At 37.0% G+C, this 23,619-nt stretch overlaps 2 protein-coding genes across 4 annotated transcripts in view; one reads left to right on the top strand and one right to left on the bottom strand.

The window, feature by feature from the left end:
• LOC124157424 (NFX1-type zinc finger-containing protein 1-like) overlaps positions 1-4,930 on the top strand; it is a 79,117-nt gene extending 74,187 nt beyond the window's left edge. For both annotated transcript variants that reach the window (XM_046532122.1, XM_046532123.1), the window contains exon 11: positions 2,560-4,930. In XM_046532122.1, the coding sequence (XP_046388078.1) occupies positions 2,560-3,221 (662 nt within the window). In that variant the 3' untranslated portion in view covers positions 3,222-4,930. The remainder of the gene's footprint in view (positions 1-2,559) is intronic.
• A 5,757-nt stretch (positions 4,931-10,687) lies between these two features.
• The window catches only part of LOC124157423 (NFX1-type zinc finger-containing protein 1-like), a 67,918-nt gene continuing 54,986 nt past the window's right edge, over positions 10,688-23,619 (bottom strand). Inside the window, exons 10-11 of one of the 2 annotated variants that reach the window (XM_046532121.1) lie at positions 23,014-23,279; positions 10,688-13,667 (exon numbers count right to left, since the gene is read on the bottom strand). In XM_046532121.1, the coding sequence (XP_046388077.1) occupies positions 12,973-13,667; positions 23,014-23,279 (961 nt within the window). In that variant the 3' untranslated portion in view covers positions 10,688-12,972. Of the gene's footprint in view, positions 13,668-15,507; positions 17,863-23,013; positions 23,280-23,619 lie in introns of those variants that run through there. The other variant, XM_046532120.1, reaches the window with a different exon arrangement.

Below are 23,619 nucleotides of genomic sequence, written 5' to 3'. Positions count from 1 at the left end.
ATGCAGGATGCTAGCAGGTAGCTGAGTACCCTGCTAGCAGGTAGCACTTGGCTTAAATAAGGAACATTATTCCCCTATCAAACGAAGGAAACTTTCCGACCTTAGGCAGTTTTATTAGGTGATTATTAAGACATGTTTCTCTGAGCTCTGTGCCTCATGCATGCATTGGTAATCTCAGACCAGGTAAAACTCCTATCTACTCCTATAGAAACTAGGTCCCTGTAACGTCACGTGGAGTGGCATCGCATGGGTGCCAATCTGGCCTTTTTCAAATGAGGATAAAATTGACCATTGCCATTCCTCTTAACTGGGAATTCGAAAACCAAATAATTTGTATATTTTGAAAACATTAATGGTGAGTAAGGAATTGCAATCAATGCCTTTCGTTTTCTTTGATGAAGGAAACTACCGTATTGGCTGCAAGTTTGCCTTGTTACATCAGGATCTCTGGCTGGCAATGCTTTCAAAGTGACGAGTTGTCCAGAGCATTTGCATTGTTAAAAGGGCAAACTCACGGCCAATTGGAGCGATTGGCAAAAAGATCCCTGTCAGCACAAAAGATAATTTTTACGGAAATTATTTTGGTAATTTGCGACAAATTTACCCCAGTAACCTCGCTATCCTTTCATTACCACCTAATTACTGAGGTGTAGAATTGCCAAAAGTGAAGTATAAAAAATATGTTGTGAGGCATTTGCTTAATTGTATGAGGTTGAGAAAAGTTTAAAGTAGAAAAATAAAGTTCAATATATCCACAGCGATGATATTTTTCAAATTATTTTCGATTTAATTTCGAAAATACAGTGGAACCCCGACCTATCGTTCCCGCATTGATCGTTTTCCCGCATTCATTGCTTTTTTTCATCCATACCCCTGAAAAACGATAGATCAAGGTTCCACTGTAGTTTCACATTACATGCACACTATTGATGAAAGGCTGTGGTCATTAACAAAAATTCAAGTATGTACTTAAAAATTACGTGATTATTTCCGTAAATACATAGAGAAGAGTACTTATTTTCATCGGATAATTATTTTCGATAAAATAATTTCATGAAAGATCGAATTCACATCTTGAAGGTTGGCTATTTTGGATCCTCAACTACGATTTGCGAATATTGGACCATAACCACTGTAACGTTGGCTACGATTGGAGAAATAAACAATGAAGGAGGAACATGAACACGACAGCAATTGCTTGCGACTTAAGTGCCGAAGTAACGTGCCTGGCAATTATAATTTCTTACTAATACTGGAGCATGAAGGAAACAAAACTAAATTACCTGATATAATTCTGAAAATAATAAAATATAATTCAGAGGAAAATTTAACCAGAGAGTTGCATCACTTTTTGTTGTGACGCCATGGTGAGACAACACTTTTTAATAACCTTAGGTGTAATAATACCTTTAAATTTCCAATTTAACTTGATATAGTGTAACTTGCCTAAGCATTCACCTGAGAGATACAACAGGAAAATATATTGTGTAAGTAGTACTAGAAGTGCAATTTTTCTTTGCTTATGTACATATTTTAGGTTAACTCTGGAAAAATTTAATTTTAGGTGCTTTTTAAATTAACTTCACACTAATAAGCACTAGATAATTTGGATAAAGTTTTTCATTTACCTCAGTAGGCTTTCAATTATATGTATTTTTCTCTCCTTCATCTTGAGGAAGTAAATGGAAGTATTTCCTGGTGTGGCAGAGAAAATAGTCCTTGAGCAATAGGGTGCCATGGGAGGCATTTAATGTAAACAATATAATTTACTGATGCTTTTCTTGCTGGAATAGGGTAGTTTCCTTCATCAAAGAAAACGATAGGCATTGATTGCGATTCGTTACCCACCATTAGTGTATTCATAATACACAAATTATTTGGTTTTTGAAATACCGGTTTAGACGAATGGCAAGGGTCAAATTTTATCCTCATTTGAAAAAGGCCAGATTGGCGCCCATGCGATTCCACTCCGCGTGACGTCACAGGGACCTAGTTTCTACACGAGAGGATAGGAGTTATACATCGTCTGAGGTTACCAATGCATGCATGAGGCACAGAGCTCAGGGAAACATGTCTTAATAATCACCTATTAAAACTGGCTAAGGTCGGAAAGTTTTCTTCGTTTGATAAGGTATTAATAAACCTTTTTTAAGCCAAGCGCTACCATTCAGCAAGGTACTCAGCTATCCGCTAGCATCCTGCGTCCTATCAGCGCTCAGAGCCTCGATCAAGGTCACTTCACAAGGAGAGAGGGGGAACCAGAAATGCGTCGCACGGACTTTCCTACTTACGCGTCGCGTTTTTGCGCGCTTGAAATTTTTCACTTTTCATTTAATCGCGAAAAATAGATATCGTCATTTAAAAATCTAAAAGCGCGAAATACGTACTCCAGGAGTAATAATCTTTCGATTTAGGCAATAAAAAAATAATAGGAAACCACCCTATTATTGATCAAAATCCATTAGTATTATTAGTATACCAGTTAGAAAATATGATAAATTTCAAGTATGCTACGAATCCATTAAATGACTTGCTTTATTTTTTAAAATTAATTTACAGACTTCCAGAAGAGTCGGAGTTTCATTGATAAATTGAAGCAGTTCTTGCGAAGCAATAAGAAGGCGCACTTTGGAGCTAGTATTCTATACTCCCTGGAAGCTCGCATTGAATTCGCACTGTCAGTCGTGGAGCACTATCGAGAACTCTGCACTGCAATAGTTGCTGGAGAATCCCTTCTAAAATGTAATGAGGAGGCTAACTCTTTGATTCACATATTTTTGGGAAGACTTAATAATGTAACTCCTCAAGAATATGGTGACTATCAGGGAGAATGTATGCGGTTTCACATTATGATGGAGCTACGTGCCCTGGAGGGCAGTGAAGAATTCAAGGCAGCTAAAGGAGGCCACTGGCAGCTGGAATATGAACAATGCTGTGAATTTGTTGCTGAATCATGTAGGTTTTCTGAAGATAAGTATTTGGAAATGCATAGGAAAATCAATGCATCTGGGTATCTACAGCTTCCCTCATCTGTAGTGAAACCAAGAGGTTTTGGATGTGATTTGCATATGGGTTGTTGGTATGAATGCCCTAATAATCACTTTTTTGCTGTTGGTGAATGTATAAGTCAGGACAAACAAACTGTTAGATGTGATCAGTGCAATGTTGCAATTATTGAAGGCTCCCACCGCCTTATCTCTGGGAATAATGTCTTAAGTTAATCATTTGCATGCACACCTATTAAAGTGCCTTGATGTTTCATCTTGTCGGTTGTTAATTTCAGTTGTTAGTGAGCTTTTCAAAAAGAGAAGTACATAGTTACTGTCTTTGCAATTAATATCTTATTCTCAATGCTGGTAATATAACTGCTCATAGGTGATTTTAAAAGTTTTAAAGATAGTTTTTCATTCTTATTTCAATCATAGGTATCATACATATTGATTTTTCCTACATTTTGATGAGGGAGAAGTTCGTTTTAGAATGGCTTTCTGAGCTTGATATCGAAGGTTACTCACTCACTACACAATGATTTAAGTTATTTCCAGGGATGAATGGATACCAGGAGTTTCCGAGACTTATTCCAATAATTTTTCTCATTTCCTAATACAATTACCAATACCTGCCCATAGTACTTTATTTTACGTATGATACCAGCTCTACTTGTTCTTTGGGGAACGGACTTGCTCAATCAATGAAGAAACCAGCACATTACCAAAACAACCATAATTATGAAAATATGTAAATTTCAGTTGTCAATCTCCCTACTACATCTGAATTTTTATTTTAAGATGAAAAAAAGTAGGTTGATGCACATAGTTTATCTTTATTGGGGATTGAAAGAATTAACACACTATTGTATGTCGAATGCAAATAACTAGCTGCATTTGCTACTGGTGCTGAGCTGGTCACCTCATTTAATTGGGTCAATTGACATCAATAAGTTAAAAAGTAAATGGAATCGTTATTAGATATGGTGTCAGCCAAATGGTTCTATAACAACAATGCAGATACCTACCACTTATATTGACAGAGCCTTCACATTGGTGCTGTTAATGTATCCCGACCAAAAAAAAAAAATATTTGGGCACTTATTGAAATCTGTGATAACTTTAGTTTTCCGAATTATTTCTTAATCCGTACCAGCTGATACTTCCTGTAAACTTTGCTCAGTTTTTTGTAGTGGAGGTTATCAGTATCACAAAAGCACTCTAATATTGGTTCGTTATATCCATAACCTACTGTATAATATAATGTATGCGTTCAATCAGCAATTAAAAGTGCTGCATGCATGATGTGGAATTAAAATGTATATGTACTTATGTTTTAAGCTCTTTCTTTATATGTTCTCTATACACTATTCAATTCCATGTTGGTGTTTTATCATGATTTTATGCCTGTTTACCCAACTCAGGACTTTTACTTTTATTTATATCTGACATTAATGTAATCTAGTATTAATGTATCTTTGTTGCATACCAAATTCTTGAATGAGATATGGTAAGAATTGGCTTCCCTTGAAGCAACATAAAAGTTCATAATTGGCCTCTATTTCCTTGTACTGCTCATCTAGATTTGGAATTCAATGCAGTATGAGTTATATTGAGTTCAACATTCTAATTTTAAGGTAAGCGGGTGATTAGTGAAGGTATACCAACTCCATTTTTATGTTAAATTTATGTATTTTTCTCATGTAACGAGAGGTAAAATTTAATAGAAACCCTTAGTATTGGTATCTGTATCTACCACATTTCAATTTTATTGAAGATATTACCTTATTTTTGGGGCTATTGCTTGTAATCTTTGACTCTTGAAGGAAAGGCAGATTTGGCATGCCCAATAAATTTTATTTTTTCTGTTCAGTACAATTTTAGTGGATACCCTTTTCACTGTACCACGTTTTAAAGTCAATAAAACTTTTTATTACATTTTAGTTGGTGAAGCTTTTATTTTTCCAAATCTGTCTGATTGTGTGATATTTTTTAAGCTGTGGACATTCAACTATGTTCCAGGTATCCCTGAAATAATAATTTTCATGCTCACCCATTAAAGTGCCTTGATGTTTCATTTTGTCAGTTGCTAATGGGCTTGTCTAAAAGAGAAGTACATACCATATATGAGGTCATTTAATCCTTTTACTGCCAGCCCATTTCAGGTGGTATGTACGAAGACTGTCAAGGCTATTTTCCGGAAATAGCAACATTTCAGATTTTAAAAAATTTTCAGCTACTTAATTTTATTTAATACATCTAGAATTTTTTCCCAATTCTTAAGATATATTTACATCTTATTGCCATAGATAGATTATGGGGGTTTAAATAAATTACAGTCGTTGAAAAGGCCACAATTACGAAAAAAAAGTGAAATAATATGGGCCAATAAATCGGCCGCTGGCAGTTTTCGCTCAACCAGCGAGGGCCGATATGTTGGCTTGATGGCAGTAAAAGGGATAAGATGCACCTTTTTCAAGAAATTCTCCATTCTCCCAATTCCGTGTGTTTACATGTCGAGTGCAATCATCTGTGCTAAACGCAATCTTGGTCTGTATGCTACCAACGATAGTATTCACGACCACTACACCAGGAACTCTAGCAATTTACATGTAAAGTTCATCAGAACCAGTAAAACCAGCCTTTCCCCCCTTAACATGGGCCTACTACTATACAACAAGCTTCCTAGAAACATTAAGAGCTTGGAAAAAATGTCTAGTTTTAAATTCAAGGAGAAGGAGTTCTTTTTGACACATTTATTTTATTCTATTGACGAATATTTAACTATGTAAATATGTTCTTTATGGGTAATGTTTATAATTATTTCCTTAAATGTCTTTTTTTTGTAATTAAACATTGACGTGCCATATATCATGGAACATGTATGTACCAATGATCTCCAGGCAAATAAATAATATTATTATTTTCCAAAATATTAGCTCAAAAAAATCACCTGCATCTTACATATGAAGGTTTTACCTCCATTGGTTAATGCTCAATACTGACTCCATTACATAAACATATTTTTTATTCAAATGAAGAATGTTGTTATTGTTATGCTCATTGATAATACGTGACTTTATTTACTACATCATATATAGCGATATGTGAAAATTGCATTTGCAATACTGATGTAATGACCATGAATAAATGTGACGTAGGTGCGATGACTGGACTTTTATGATATTTAAATCACAATTTTGCCTTTCCAATGGCAAAATTTATAAATTTAGTGACAAGCGCTGTTGAAATGCTCTGCAGACACTCACCGCTCATTGCCTGGGACTCAGACTACAAGAGGGTGCGGGCAAGCTACACTGCCACCACTAGCCCATTTTTGCACGCTGTGAACTAGTAAAAGGAAAGGAATTGGCGATTTCAACAGCCTATGCGACAGTCGCCGGAAGACAGAAACACTTTGCTCTCTTTCCATTTCTTCCTGGGTATGGTGGTTTTTCAAGCTATGACCTTGACTACGATTATTTAAACACTACCGAATATTGTTAGCGATCTATATCTAACAATAATGACATTTTCTTTTGCCTTTCTGCCATTTGCATTTGAAATTGAATCAGGTTCCTTCATGGAGTAATTTTGCAGAGATGGTGACGTCATAAAAAATCCACTCCTGGAAAGTACGTAGTAACATTTTACCCGATCCACGTCACATATGTGACGGTGCTGCCGGGTCAGAGGAGGGGTCAGTAGCTGCCACCGACAAAAATGCTGTTGGCACCCGCATCTGACTCAAACTCGTCGATCAGAGAATGCATCACCCTGTTCCTCCACCATCCGACTTGCGTTGTTGGCATTTACACAAGGCAGAGGTTGCTGTCTTACGATTCGAGAACAGCGTTGAGGCGCTGAGCGATAGTGGCAAAACTTGGGTGGAGCACGGCAGTGACCGAATGTGATAGTGACAATGTGGACACGGCACGGCTCCAATCGTTTTGGGTAGTAGCGCACAGCTGGAGACCATTCTGCACCACGTGAACCGGGACACAGTGATCGATTGGTTCTCACCTCAAATCCCACATAGCAGAAATACGTCTCGCATACGTCTCAAATATCGCATGTTACATCTCAGAGACATTCTGAGAGTTTCAGAGGCATCTCTGAGATGTCACTGCGTCCAAAAAATTGTCTCTGAGATGTCTCATGAAATGTCTCTGAGATGTCTCATGCAATTTTGTACAATGGTATGCTTAAAAACGTAGGCAAAAAATAATTAAATGCAAATTACAGTGGAACTTGGTGATAATGGCATCGGCTGTAACGTAAACTCAGGTTTAAATTCATATTTTAAACAGACCAGCCAAAGTTGAACATTTTATGTTGAATGAAAACCCGTTTATATCGTCAACAAATATTGCGATGCTTGGGTATAGCGTCAAAAATGTAGTGATTCTTAGGTTGCAATAGTGGTAGTGTGATTGTATTATGTCCCAAAGTTCTTAGAAACCATGAGTAGAAAATTTTATCAGGTTATAAAATATTTAATTGTGAATATCATTTTTTTTATTAATGTTTTTTATATTATACATATTCCAATGTACGAGTAGATTTCAATAAACAGTGTTGCATATAGCAGAACATTGCGATTTTACTTTGTCCTTTTACTCAGATTTAAGGCTATACATATATTTATATATTTTTTATAACGTCACTCGGATATAACGCTAAAAATCTTCCGGTCCCTTTGATGACGTTATAACCGAGTTCCACTGTATACAGTTATGGCCTACTTATCTCAGTATTTTTAGCGACAAATTTTTTATGGATGACCTTTTGAAAATAAGAAAAATGTCGTGAATTTAATAACCACAACTGCAGAATTGCACGGAAAAAAATATATGTGGAAGGCATTGATGGCATTTAAATAAGTTTTTTTTAAATTCCTGAATGTCTCACGATAACTCTCTGAGATATTGGAGACCATAGTGAGACGTCTCTGACAGGTTGTCAGCTAAATTCCTGTTCGAATCATTTAAAGGAAATCAAAATTACTCCCCAAAATCTTGTGTTGCCTGCTGCATAGGCAACCAAATTCCCCAGGTTCATTGCTATGTGGGATGTGGAGGATTTGCTGGAGACTTGAGTGAGTACCACCATGAGCCGCTGGCAGTGGTGCACCCAAGAATGTTGTTGGGGGGATAAAGAGGGTGGATCCAAAACCAGGGGGGCCTGGGGAAAATTTTTGAAAAACAGGGTACCATGCCAAGGGCTTTTAACTAATTTTAACACTTTTCACATTCAAAAAATCTTCATTTCTCAAAGAAATCTTTTGTAAATGCATGGTTTTACAATATTTTCTTTTATGATGAAGCGAAGTAATTGTGTTTTTATATTTTGGGGGAGGAGGACCCCCCCCCCCCTCGCTACTCCACTGAATGTTGGGCCTTACTGCTTCATAGATGGTTTGATGTATTTTCTTCGGCAGTTACTAGAGAGGTTCAGAGAGAACCCTGGTAGCTTCTGCGATGTTAAGCAAATATTTCCTGCCATCTGCCAAGAAAAAACTGAGTCTGGAAAAAGTCCACACAATCTGGGCACCAGTTAGCATCCCACATAGCAATGAACCTTTCAGAGACGTCTCACTATGGCCTTGAATATCGCAAATGTCTTGGAGATGTAATCGTGAGACGTTCAGGAATTTTTTTAAAAACATATTTAAACGCCATCAATGCCTTCCATACATATTTTTTGGTGCAATTATGCAGCTATGATTATTAAAATCACAACTTTTAATAGGTATGGGTTTCTTATTTTCAAAAGTTCATCCGTCAAAAATTTGTCACTAAAAATGATCGAGATAAGTAGGTCCTATGGGGTGAATTAATGTAAGGGACAAAGACATTTATGTAGTGTGACCAACTTTCTCATATTTCCTGGGATGTCCTGTATTTGATCCTATATTTTCCAAAAATTTCCAACTCCTATATTTTTATCTCTTTTAGCAAATTTCTTTCATACCCTTTCATCAAGCAAAATCATTCAGATTCAATCATTTAAATTTTGCATAGACATTCAAATGAAATCAATTCAGAGGCTTGAAAGCAGACACAAGTGATACAATGTCAAATTCTCGTTGTCAAGTACTTCATTTGGAATTGACCATTCAGCGAGTTTCAATCTCCTCATCTGTTCAACTAATAAACTTTCGCACATCCTTTCTTTCTTCCACATAAGTGTATTTGCTTTCCCCAGCCGGTGGTGCTTCAGAATCAGTGACTTCACTGTTACATCACCTATGAGTCACATAGGAGCAAGAATTCAAAATGCAGTAATGACTAGTGAGGTTGAAGCTGAAGTAATATTAAGTATAAAATGACATCAGGGTTCCCACTCTAACTACATTATAAAATACATGGTTTTTTCCAGGTTTTCAGGGTCTAAATTTCATAAAATTCACGGTTCATAGATAAGGCATTTTTGGCAGAAATATTGATATTGTAACTATCATGAGCCGCACTTTAACTAAAAATGTAACAAACGCAAAAGATGCCCTGAATGCAACTGCAGCAATGAAAGTGTTCTCTCTCATGACGTCACCTATCGATAGCAAAATTCGGGTCTGGCTTAAGGTTGTGAGTGGGAATATGGAGGGAGCAGGGTGGCAGGGAAGTGAAGAAGTGTCGGAATGATTTTTTTGCCAGGGTGAACGAACACTTCAGCGGCTACCAGTGTTCCAACCACAGACTTGAGGTCAATGCGTCATCATGGCACACGGGCCAATTATTGCACTTTCAATACACGTGTGCAGATAAATGAGTGGACAGTGTCTGCACTTGACTCAGCCTTCAAACATGATCGAAGTATCGATTTTTCTTTTGATCTGTCAATTGTAGTTCTTCTATCAAGTTTGAGAGATTTTAGGGTTTTATGATGAAATTCACTGCTATTTCCAGGTTTTTTCACGGTACACGAAATTCACGGTTTTAAGGTTTTCACGGTTGAGTGGGAACCCTGGACATTCTTTTTAATTTTTTTTTCACAAACACTGCATTGCTTTCTGTGAAATTTTGCCATGCTCTAAATATCCCATATTTTTGTTAAATAATGTAGACATCTGCCATAATTCCCTCAAAAATAGTTGGTCTGTCTTATTTATTCAGTGTGTAGCAGCATTGGCAACCAAGGATGGCCTCATGCACTCATCCCCAAACAATCTCCTCTCTCACACTATACATACTTGGATGGACCTACATATTCATCTATGCGCCGAAAAAACTCAAAAGGTTGCAGATCAACTATGCATCCACTTTGAGGAGGAATGCTGTGCTCTCGTTTCTATTAATGTAACTATCTCAAAATTTTACACCCAAAACTTGATGCATTTATCTGAATTTCAGAAGCCATGTGAAAATTTACATTCTCATATTCCTCCACGAAATTTAGACGTGGTACTTCACTCACTGCTGTAAGCCACTTCTGTTGAAAATCAGTTCAGTGGAGTATTGCCTCTATTCTAATCATATACATACATAAGTATACTGGTTGCCAACCAATTCAAAAAGTTTATTTTTCTAGATAACTTTTGCTTTATTTAAAGAACAATACATACTTTAAGGCATACATTGGTAAAAAAAAACTTGATTAACACTAGGAGGAGAGGAGTATTAAGATTACCTAGGAGAATGGCCATCGGTAATTTTAACCCATCAAGTTGTCTAGCTTCATGCTCATTTTTCATGTGAAGATGTCCAAAATCTTCAAATTTTTGTGATACAGTGTGTATTAGGCCGTAGAGGAAAATTTACTTGCTATCAATCATGCTTCTAGTGCAAACAAAATTTTCAGTTGAACCAAAGGGATTGAGGTAATTATTGCGGCTAAGACAACATGCAAGGCAGGTTAACCCCACATATTTAAGAATAACATCAAAATGGAATTGAAAGGTTACAAATCCATATGTATTCTGATGCGTTATTTGAAACATAAATAAACAGGCATAACATTCATTTGAAAACATTGCACGTGAAATTAAGAAATTTTCTCTTTATACTTCCGTAGTATGAGTAAGTATACTCAAAGTTGCTGAATTTCAGAAGAAATATGACAGAAAATTAGTCGTTAAATTTGATTTTGAACATGACATGAGGGCCAATGATGACCAATTCCTTCCTCCCAGCGTTAAGGAGCAATATAACTCAACTAGGTCAAGCAATACATGATCGGACACTGACAAGAAAACCACAGCCAAAGAATTAAGGTAAGTCACTTTCAAACCTCATTAGAGTACATTTTCTCATCAAGTCTTGTAAAAAATCACAATAAAATTTATTTTTTGCACATCTATCCTTCTCCATTTAAAAATACTTGGGCTTCATCAGAAAATATTTGATTAGACACATTACCCTTTTTTAAATTGCTGATCAGTTATGAAATGATTGCTCATATATACAATATAATGGGCCAAAATCCCAGCTAAGCCTGAGTTACCATTAATGGTATACAGAATAATTGCTTTACTTTCGATGGCATGGAGTCTTGGACAAAATTCCAACGAGGGAAATTCAAACAAGTCGCTTTATCTTCTTCTTTTTTCCAAGCAAGTCTAAGACTGAGTAAACACAGCTTCCTCAGCCCTAATGTGATTGATTTGACACCTGGCAGAAATTAAGTAATTTAAGAAATATTGATCTAGAAATCAGTTAATTCACAACATAATGGGGTATTCTTAGCAGGTGAGTAAAAATAAAAAAAAATAACACAATTACATAAGGATAACTGGATGTGCTATCATTCAGACACCACTGCAAATAGCACTAAAGAGAAGGAAAGCTGCATACGCTCCGACTCCACCTTGTATGGCGAAAAAAGAAAGACGGTGCAATGTTTTGTATTTCCCTTGCCAAAATTCAGCCTAAGAATAGCATTCCATCAGAAAGGACACTATTGTCTCATAGACCAATACTGATGGCAAAAACTTCGGTGGGGTTTCTCTCTTTCCCATCGCAGTACATGCTGTTTCAGGCAAAAGACATTAGTAAGTAAAATAAGCAAGCATTTTTTTACAATTTAAAATCACCAAATTTTTTTCTCGCATAAGGGCATATCAAATTAAAACATTCAGTAAAACAAATCACAATTTGAAAATGCAGGAATAAATGAAGCAGTGACACAAAGCAACTTCTATTGCTCGTGAGTAAGTCTATTTGGTGAATTATCAATTCCTTTTACAGTCCAAAATAACACACGAGCATAATACATAAATGCATTTCAACTAAAACTATGCAAAAAACTGACACTAAAGCTTTAATCAATAGTTGAAAGCCATTTGAAAAATTGAAGCAGTCAGTCTTTCCATCAATTATCACATTACCACATTTACATAAACACCACTAAGTCAAAGAAATTACAATTTTTCTTAGGATAAATGGAAATGATATATTAGGGTATAACAAATAACACATTTTAAATATAAAAAGGGTCAACTTTTCATATCCATTTTTAATATAACTTGTCTTCATGCATTTAACCTTAGCAAAGAACAAAAATCACCCACCTACAAAATATTGCTTGCTAACAGAGTTTGAATATTCAGCAATATGAGAGAATAATTTTTAGGGGCTGAAAAATAAGCAAATTGCAGTAATATCAAGGAGACCACCCAAGATGACATCGAAATCATTTTGATTACAGTCAAATAATAACGACATGATGACACCCTAATATTTTTCCATCAATTCTAAAAGATCAGATGACTTCAAAATCATTTTGATTACAGTAAAATTACAATGATGACTCCCTAATATGAGTCCATCTTCTAAACAGTCCATCTTCCCATTAACTCTAAAAGATCAATGGCTGGAAAAAAATTATGCAATCAATGCCACAAAAATGGTGAACCGAAACAACGACCTTAATCCACCCCTGAAAGAAATTTTTAAGGAATTTCAGCAAGTTTGAAATGATTTCCCAAAAAAATATGTCACCATTGACTTTTAAAAAGAATCCCATTTGGGATGTGATTTGACAGCTTTTATAATCCTTCTGGGAGACCAGCCACGCGTGTGTTGGTTGAGAGCAATTGGTGGCTACCGCCTCCAATTTCCGCTCCACAATCAGCACACCTGCCCAACTGCATCGCCTGACCACACTCACCAATAGAAAACACATGCCCATTGGGACACCTATACCAGTGACCCTGATGAAGACCTATGGCATTCACCACTTGACGCATCTCTGACTTGGAGAGGGCCACTCCACTTGCCAATGTAGCATTGACCTTCCCCAGTTTCTCAAGCACTTCCCCGTACCTATCCTTCCGAAATGCTTTGGCATCCTCTATTATAGCAATGCAATTCAAATACTCAATGTACCACCAGCCAGACTTGGTGGAGCTCTTGAACTGAGGTGTGTTCTCCAAGGCCCGCAAATTCATCAACAGATGAAAACGCATGCATTCGCCCTCGAAATCACTGTGCTCCTGCTCTGACAAGATTTCCATTCTTCCCAGCATTGTCCTGACGAGCTTGTTTGCAGTGCTTGCGCATTCACCAAGATCCTTCAATGGATTCAGCTTGCTCTTATGTTCATTAAAATGCTCAACTATGGTCAGAACGAATTCAGTGCGAGCCTCAAGGGAATTTAGAACAGCGGCACCATATTGAGCTTTCTTGCTCCTCCCGATGAGGTGCTGCAGTTCATCCAAGCAACTCTGACTCTTCTTAAAATCTGTAAGAATCAACAGAAGACTCCTTTGAGACCAGACAAACGGTCAGTCACACTGAGGCACCTCCAAAATTAACACATTGAGTGCCACGCTGTTTTATAGCGACTTCCCCATCAGGCTGCACGCGCAGGTATCGTCGTACAGCAATGCGAAGTGCAATACTGGCAAATTAGAATTCACTCGATGGAGATTTTTGAACGTATTGACCATGAGGGACAACCATTTTTATGTTTACCTTGTTTCAATAAAGTCCATTAAATTTTTCTGAAAAAATGTTCAATTTTCACCTTTAATATCACATTTTATACTGTCAATATACTGGTGACTGACATGACAATCAACCTGTTAAACCTGATATCCAAAAATCTTTTCATAATTTTCCAGACACTTGATTAATAGAATTTCATGCAATATACATCTTTAAGGGATGCAAAAATGTAGTTAACATATAGAGAAGTATATATAAGATACATATGGAAACATAGAATACAAATAGATGGTGAAACAGAGATGGAATATAAACCCAAACTAGCAGAAAAGCCATGGTTCAATTCCCATTCAAGGTGAAATGTTTTGCATGGGTTTACAGCCATCGTCTGATCTCAACATTGCTAAAAAAGTCTGTTTAAAGAGACCTCTGTTTAATGATGAATAATAATAATTTATTTGTCCAAGGGTCTACAAGACGATATAAGACACGTCAAAAAAAAGGGGGATGAGATTCATGCAAATTAGTAGATTAGAAATGTATAGATGAAATGCTATGTACATGCATATATTTTCACATTTACATATTTTCAAAAAATAAAAAAGAAGCACAAGATTGTGGAGTCCGTCAGGTATTCCGTAACAGAATAATAATTCTTATCAAGCAGGAATGCATTCAACTTCCTTTTAAAAGATGCCAATGACTCACATTGATTTCTTAAATGGTGCGGGAGTTGATTGTTTGTTATTTATTTGGAGTCCCATTTCTCTTGGACCTAATTTAGTTCTATTTGTCCTTACTGTATTATAGTGAAGGCTTTACCTATTTTTGGTTTCATAATTATGAAAACTGGAGTTAATATCAAACATGTCCAGATTTTTATGCTTAAAAATTAGCAGAGATAATCAATAGACACATGGTAATGGGAGGATCTTCAAAGTTTTAAAGATGGTGCTGGAGGGAGCATCATAAGGTTTTTTTTTAAATATAATTCTAATTGCCCTTTTTTGTATTGTAAATATTTTGGATGCGTGACATGATGAGCCCCAATAAATTATGTTACACGACATCAGGGAATAAAAAGCACCATTATATACAGTAAGTAAGATATCTACATTAACAGAGTTTTGGAGGTGGCGTAAAAAACATTCTTGCCAAGAATCATGATATATTTCAGAACTTGCAGGTTTGTTTGAGATTAATACTATGCTATAATGGAAAGCTTTGCTTCTTACATACCAGAATGAAAATTTGATGATATCAACATTATGCAGAAACGAAATTCAAGATGAAGGATCATCCTAGATTTTTACGAGTACAGTTTATCATTCAAATTTATTTTCATTTGGAATATCTGCAATGTAATCACAATTTTTTTGCATTTGCAAATTTACAAACACAAAAAAAACACCTTTGTTGCCATCCTTGATACACTGGGAGGGACTAATATCTACCAATGTGAACCTCAGTGAAATTGCCATGGAAAACAAGGAAACTGAATGGTGTAGTAATCTGCACAGAGGCCCAAAAAGCCAAAGGTTTTTTTTCCCATGGCAATTAATTTGAACTTCGCTGCGACTCACATGATATGTATACTACCTCTAATAGGTATGATGAAATAGATTACCACAAAGTTAAAAATAAGAGTAAATATTTTATTTTTCAATGCTATACATCTTTTTCTCTATGAAAAATCTCAGAAGCACACTCAGCACCACATTTTCTACATTTTCAGTACCACATAGTATAAAAATTGATAATACCACAGTCATTAGGTATACAATTCTTTGCTACTTCACCACCACGTACAGGCAGTAAATCAGACATTTCATGTTTATGGTGGCCACATAATTATCGAAAATGCAAAATTCCCTCACTTATCCAGAATAAATTTTTCGTAATTTTCCGGACTGAATATTATTCTGTATTCTACAAAGTATTAATCTTCACAGGATATAAAAGGCTTAATTAACAATTGATCTTCAAACAAATTACGTAAAAACAAAACATAAAAATAAATGTAACATGGGTGCAACTTGAATGGCATACTGGATATGGAATATTACAACAATATATCTACAAACATATAAGCAAAAGATAACATCAACATTTGAAATTCACCAACTTTCAACGACTTTCTAAGTTTTTGAGAAGAGCAGCAACCCTGAATAGGGTAGGTGATCCATAACCAAGCCAATAAAAGTTATATTCACAAGGAAACAATTTGAAAACAGGTCATGCAGGTTCTCATCTATCAACTGTATTTTTTCCTTATTTTTACTGTATTTTGGGTAGGACAAGCGTCTATTTTTTTACTTTATTTGCAGTTTTTTCTCCAGCACTTAAAATATACACGTTTTAAAACATGAAAACATTAAAAAGAATGAAAAATAAGGAATTACATTCCACAGGGCATTTAGATGAGCACTTGAAAAAGATTATTTTTTCAATGTCTGAACTAAGTGCAAAGAGTTTGGTACATACTTTGCTTACTGAGCCATCAACTTCAAACGTTTCGCTTAACTCCTACCAGCTGTTTTTTTTTCCTTAACCCTCATAGTGCCAGCTATCTTTTGGCTCTAGGCATATGTCTGAAGAGTGCTGCAGGCCAATCTATCGACCGGTTTTTTTTTCACACTCACACCTTTCATTTTTTGTGCTTCATCTAGCTTTTGCAACTGTTTTTTTTTTTTAGCATCTGTCAAACTTTAACTTACCTATAAGTATTAAGAGTACATGTAAAAAAATTAGCTTCAGAAAATCCATATCAGACTTTACTGGTCTTCCTTTTGTGTTCCTCACCAAAAAGTGAAAATTTACTCTGCAATGTGAGCGAAAGTTATATAATACAGATTCAAATATTCTGCACTGAATCCTAATGAAACAGTTGCCCAATAAAGAGAAAATAAAACTTAACGGAATAACAAACGAACTAACTCTGCATAAGCTTTAAAGATCAAGCCTACAAATTCCCCGAAAAAGGCTAGGTATTCTTCAGTATACCAGGCAAAATAGGCTAGCACTAAAATGGTTAATGGCAGGATAAGTTTCTTTTCTTCACATAAAGTTTTTTCTCTGGCACCTATAATACACATGTATTTCAAAATATGAAAACATTTATAAGAATTAAAAATAAGGATCATCCTTCAATAGGGAAGACAGATGAGCAATTAAAAGGGTCATTTTTTAAATGTCTGAGCAAACTGCACAGTGAGCCTCTTATTTTGCGCACTATGTCATTGATTACCAACATCAGAAACATTTTGTTAGTTTTATTTCGGTTTGGGATTACAACTCTTCCATTCCTCTTGGCATATGTTCAAAACGCCGGTTTCCCTCGTGAAGTTGGTAGCCTGTCCCACCAATCCTCGCCCCACATTCGGAGCATATCCCTTGGGAGACTGCTCCGCCACACTCGGTGATGACGAAAGGATGACCATTTGGGCACAAAACCCAGTGTCCCTGGTGTAGGTTCAATGCTGCAGTCACTTCCTTCATTTCTTCATCCGAAATACGGATGCCTCCATTATTGACTGCATTGTAAATGTCACAGAGCTCCCTGTATGCTGTCGGGTACTTAGACTTGTCAAACGCCTTCTTCTCATCAACCAATAATTTGTACTGTAGATAAGTTCGGAACAAATTTGGATGCTGGTAAGCAGCGAAACCTTGAGTGTTTTCCAAGACGTGGACCACCAGAATCAAATGGAACCTCTGACATTCTGCTTCAAAATCAGCTCGCTCCTGCCCGCTCAATATCTTCAATCTATCCAATATATGTCTTATAAGCTTCAGAGCTTTCTTCAAACATCTGGGAAAATCTTCCCCTTTGATCTTTGGTTTCAAATTATTTAGGCGCTCTACTATGGACAGAACAAAGTCTATTCGTGCTTCCAAAGAGTTGAGCACAAAAGCTCCAAGGCTCTGCTTCTTACTCATTCTCACAAGTTCTTGCAGTTCATCCAAGTTCTTCTTACACGGGAGGTATTCTGCAAATTTATGACGTCATCAGTGCCACGTATACACAGTCAAATTAATTATTACCACCAAGTTAGACCATTTTTGAACTTGCCAAATGCGTAGTTAACCTCAAAAGGAGATAGAGTACATTATACACGTAGATGAAAGTCAGTCCTCCGTTGTGATGGGAAAAAAAAATATTTTATTCAAACTGATGTTTTAGAACACCGAAAAAATATTTTTTTTTCTAACTATTACACATATTTTTCCTAAATGGAATTTTATTTTTATCTGGATAGGCATGTTATCTAATTATGTTAACATTATTCATGAGCACTAAAGCCTAAAACATATATCAACTTCTGATGTATTACCTTTTGCTAGGATAAGTTTTTAGTTTTTGAAAGAATTATAGAAATATATGGTGGCATTATTGCAGTAACCCTTCTGCGACTGTGCCTAGAAAACTTACATGAACGACTGCGAGGGAAATCTCAGGTACTCCATTTATAATTCATAAATTACATGTTGTATTCTAGTCTTTCTTGTAATTCAACACCATGGTTCTTTCTTTAATGATGTAATATCTTGTTTTGTATAATTTATAAATACATTGTAGGCTGCATTTAGGTTTTTACATTGATTTTGTGCAAAATGGCAGGAATCTTTCATATTTTGCTATTGTAACTGCACATTGACTAATATGCTATGAAAAACAAGTGCAAAAGTTGCCACTGTGCAGAATATTGGCGTTATTGAAGTTATTATATATAATAAAATTTATTGCATCCATTTTATCCCTGCACTCATATAACAAACAAGCTTTTTTTCTTTAGCCAACAGCCGTACGGGGTAACTCAGTTACCCCACCAATAAAATTTGAAGTTTTCAAAAACGATTTAAGAGTAAAAAATATCATTCCTCGCCAAAATGATGGCAAAGTGGTTGAGCTCAAATACAAAAAAATACCAAAGGGACAAAATTTAAAAAAATTATACAACATTAACATAATTAGGGGTAACTGAGTTACCCTGCACAGTCACGGAAGGGTTAAAGACGAGAAACTACACTATAGTCGAAGATGAAAGTCAGCACTCGAGAAGTAAGCATGGATAGTTCCCTCAGCTTCCCTTTCTAGGGTAAAATATAATTATCTAATGAATTTGATGACAATAAATTTTACCCATGTTTAGGAAGGTGAAGAGGAGATTTCAAACAGATTTTTATCCCACGAACAACATTGGACTGACTTCCAACCACTTGAAAAACCAGGGTGTAAAACAAAAAATAATGAAAAAATAAACAAGGACTACTTGGAAGTAGTATTGATGATAATTTTAGATCTGAGTGCTAGAGCCAGATAATGATAAATTTTTTGCAAAAATGAGAAGCCCTTCCTCCCCTCCACCAGCAGTAATTAATTGCCACTTTCAACAGAAGTTCAAAACTGTTTCAACAGACATTGCTGAAACCTTAAGTTCTATTCTCCTAGTGCAAAAAACATTATTTTTTCTAACTTTTCTCAAAACTTTACCTTGGTTTTACATATGGTTATAGCACTCAAATCTTCCACTGTATCACATCATACAAGGAGTAATAATGAGTTTGTATAAAATCGTTTCAGGCTTAATTTTGTGGAATAATGCTATATCCATGATTAAAACACAAATGGTAGTTTCCACACTATTTTATTTAACACTTAACGACCGACCATGGTTTCGACACTTTGTGTCATTTTCAAGGTCGACAAATGACACATATTGTCGAAACCATAGTCGGTTGTTATGTATTAAATAAAATAGTGTGGAAATAACCATTTGTGTTTTAATCATGGATTGAGTTTTGCACTTTATAGACATAAGGTAACAAATGTGAAGACAATTTTTTCAATGATATTTCAACTATCCTTGAAAAAAAAATATTTGAAACTGAAAGTGTAAATGATTTTAATTTTTCATGGTGAATAATATTCAGGTTGATTGAGTCTTCATGGCCGACGTTTCAGAAAATGCTATTTTCAAGGCGTGTTACTGTCTGAATGTCCGATTCACACTCACTTTTCACTATAGTCTATATACCATAGGGTGGTGCATGGGCCCACCGTGATTCTTTTATAACGGTGCATGGGCCTGAGTCAGACCCATAGTTTTTATGGTCGGTCATTTCCTACCCCCGGCGCTTGCGGACCGACTCAGGCTGGAAGGCCCGTGCACCACACTACGGTATACAGACTATAAGTGTGAAATTGGACATTCAGACAGTAACACACCTTGAAAATAGAAGAAAATTCGTTTTCCGAAAGGTCGGCCAACACAACTGAACTAACCTGGTGAAGAACCCAAGAAGAATTCCTGAATTGAAAGTGTGTTTAAGGCAGAATCAAGTTATGTCAAAATAGCCCAAGAAAAGTATGTCAATGGTACACAAAGAGTAAAGCATACCACCTGAAAAATACACCTCTCACGTAACATGAAATTTGCTTAACACAACACTGTTTGGTAACACACCTCCAGCTCCAAAGTAGTAAAGGAAAAATGCCAGCCAATATCGATTTTTCGAGGAATCGATTTTCAATCAAAATTAAAAGTTCGAATTTTCAACAAAAAGTCTAAATTTGCACCGAAAGATCGATTAATCGAAAACATCTTTTTTGAAATACAATTAGCATACAAAAATGTTTATTATACATTAGAAAAACACACACTTGAGATGCAGAAAACATCCCAAAACAACCAATAAGAATACATGCGTGAAGTACTCGTTAGTAAAGATTTACAAATGCACATACATTTAAGTTTTGGGATCGCGGCTTGGAACCATTCAGCTTCACTATATTTTTTAGTAGAATCAGCTCATTGCAATGGTTTCTTGATAATGGAGTGCATGCTTTCCATTTTTACCCACTTTTGACTTTAGTCTCACACTCAGGATGGATGGTGTTATCGTAGGCCGATAATGCCACAACTTAGATCAAAAGAAATTGTCAAGATTTATACAAGAATTGCCATGAGAAAAAAATCCCGGTCCAGGGGAATTTTTCCTCATGGCAATTCATTTATATTTCACCGCCGTTCACGCGGCAGGGTTAGAAATAATACAGTTGTCAAGATTGAAGTTGAAAAATGGAGTTTTGATCGAAATGCTAATATTAAGGATCAATTTCCATTTCCTCAATTTTTGGCATTTAATACTCGATTTTCGATTTTAATTTCAATCGATTTTTCCATTAGTACTCCTAAGGGACACCCATATTTTGGAAGAGGAGAAATAAGGGGAAAGAGGAGAGGCAAAATTTTAGAAAAGAAGTCGCTACAAAGGCTTCCACAGTGCAATGGTAATGAAGGCTGCAGATTGCGAAGTATTGCAGATTCCTCCTGAAACACCCCGAACACAAATTGAGGCACACTGCCAGTCCGGGACTGCCAATGAAGAATTTTATCCTGAACTCCTCGGCACAGTAACATGCAGAAAAAAAATGTGCATGTTAAATGCAATTCCATGCAGGCCAATGTGCTAATCACAACATAAGCACACACTGAGTGACAAACATGCACTATCCAACGATTTGATCGATGGGTTTTTCTTTTTCGTAGGAAAATCCTCCAAAATCATTGGCACATTAACGGCTGATGCCAGATTTCACTAATAGTGGGCCCTGGTCGCTTCTATAGTGGCGAGGGTATTCCCCGTCCCTCCCTTCATCCCCTATCCCTATCCCAGAAGCGTCGTCGGGCTCCTATCTTGGCAGCGCCTCTTTCCGTTTTCCTTCCTTTCCAAACCCCAGGGCCGGCCCTAGCAGGTGTGGGGCTAGGGGCGAACCTTCAGTGCGGGGCCCTTCAATTAAAATATTTAACTCTATACCCCATCTACAAACTCGAGCATTTTGAATCCCTACCACTCTCTGGCTAAGTATGTGACAAACGCAATTGCGCAATAAAAATTACTGCATTATTATTCCTTTTTCATAATATTATTTTTTGTCTAGCACAGACTTAACAATACAGTAATAGTTGAAATTGCATTTTTGAAAACTATCGTATATTTTAATTTTTTTCACGAACGTGGGGCCCCCCCAAAGCGCGGAGCCCGGGGCGGTCACCCGGCCCTAAGGCTGGCCCAGCCAACCCCCTCCCCGGGAGCGCGGGCTTATCACTTAAGTTACTGGGTTCCGGCCCCGGTGCTCAGAGGACCATCTAGCGATTTGATCGATGGATTTTTCTTCCTCATAGGGAAACCCACTAGCCTTAGAAAAGTGGAAAGAGACCTGGCGCTCTCTGACCGGGAATAAACTACGCGCAATCAAGCCGGTAATCTCAGCGTGGCCCACGTCTGTCAGGAGGAATTGCAGGGAGGAGGTCGCAATCGCACGATTGAGAATTGGGCACTGCGCTCTCACCCACTCGTACCTCTTCACTGGAAAGAGAATTCCACCCCTATGTGATGTTTGCGACTCTCCCATTACTGTGAGACATCTCCTGACAGAGTGTGAGAAATACCGTTCTGTGCGCCATTGGCTGAACATCGGAGGAGACCTAGGGCACATCCTAGGAGACGACCCTGATAGTGTCAGCCGAGTGATAAAGTTTTTAATAGAGACCGGGCTAATTAAGAGTGTTTAAATTCCAACCTTTTTATAATCTGACTACCCCTTTTATTTCAAAACTTTTATGAATGTTTAAATGTTTTTTTAATGTATCTTTTAAGATTTTGATTTTATAGTTTGTAAGTGGTGCAAATTACCTTAGTTGTCGAGGCACCCTAAAAACAAAATACTACTACTACTACTACTAGGAAAACCCACTAAAATCGCTGGCACATTAATGGCTTTGCCTGGTTTCGCTAATTAGTAGGGCCCCCTTCACTTCTATAGCGTTGAGGTGTCTTTCCCTCGTCCCATCCCATCCGCACCTTTCCTCTCCCAGAGGCGTCGTCGGGCTCCTATCGCGGTGGTGCCTTTTTCCTTTCTCCTTCCTTTCCTCCCCCTCCCCGGGTGTCTGGGCGTGTAAGCCACGGGCTTGGTTCCCGGCCCCGGTGTGTTGTATCCTCGAAGGGATCCCCTGAGCCCTCATTGGTTGCTCAGAGGACCCCCTTGGGTCCTGATCTAAGACAAACATGCACCATGCACTGAGGATAATTTTCAAGAATATCAGGGCTAGGATGAAGCAGTAGAGGAGACTTACCATCATAGTTAGTTAGGCTTCTTAATTTTTTGGCCGCATTAATGACCGTCTCTTTCACTTTCGATACATTTCCAAAGACTTTTCTCTTCACCTGCAGCACATGATTGAATCGCATCTTGGCACTGTTGGCATAGCGATATGCTTGCTGAATGGGTGTCTTACACATTGGACATTCCAGCATTTTCACTGTGCTGTCATTCATTGAAATCCATCGGTCAAGCCCAGTTACCTCAAAGACATGACCACAGTCAGGCAACACCACAAACCTGAAAAGATATTGCAGAAATGCAGATAGCACTCACATACAGAATTTTATTTAAATATATTTTATCCAAATTCTAGTCCTATCCTCATAGTCATATCCACATTTTACTCCCAATGATAACTAACATTACTGCACAATACAGTGAGTCCTCGTTCTACGTCACCCCATTTAACGTCATTTCGCGATAACGTCACGAAAATTTTGAGACCGTCACTCGTTTATCGCACCTTCGCTTCGCGATAACGTCAAGGCTTTCAAATTTTGCGCGAGAAAAAAACGCGAAGCGGCGGGCGTTGCAGGTTGTTCGTTTTGTGGGCGGTCTACAGTCAGTCTAAACGAAG

Source organism: Ischnura elegans, chromosome 4, assembly GCF_921293095.1.
Source record: "Ischnura elegans chromosome 4, ioIscEleg1.1, whole genome shotgun sequence".
Lineage (NCBI taxonomy): Eukaryota > Metazoa > Arthropoda > Insecta > Odonata > Coenagrionidae > Ischnura > Ischnura elegans.
Note: the sequence above shows the minus strand (reverse complement) of the source record. Positions and strands in the feature narration are given on the sequence as shown.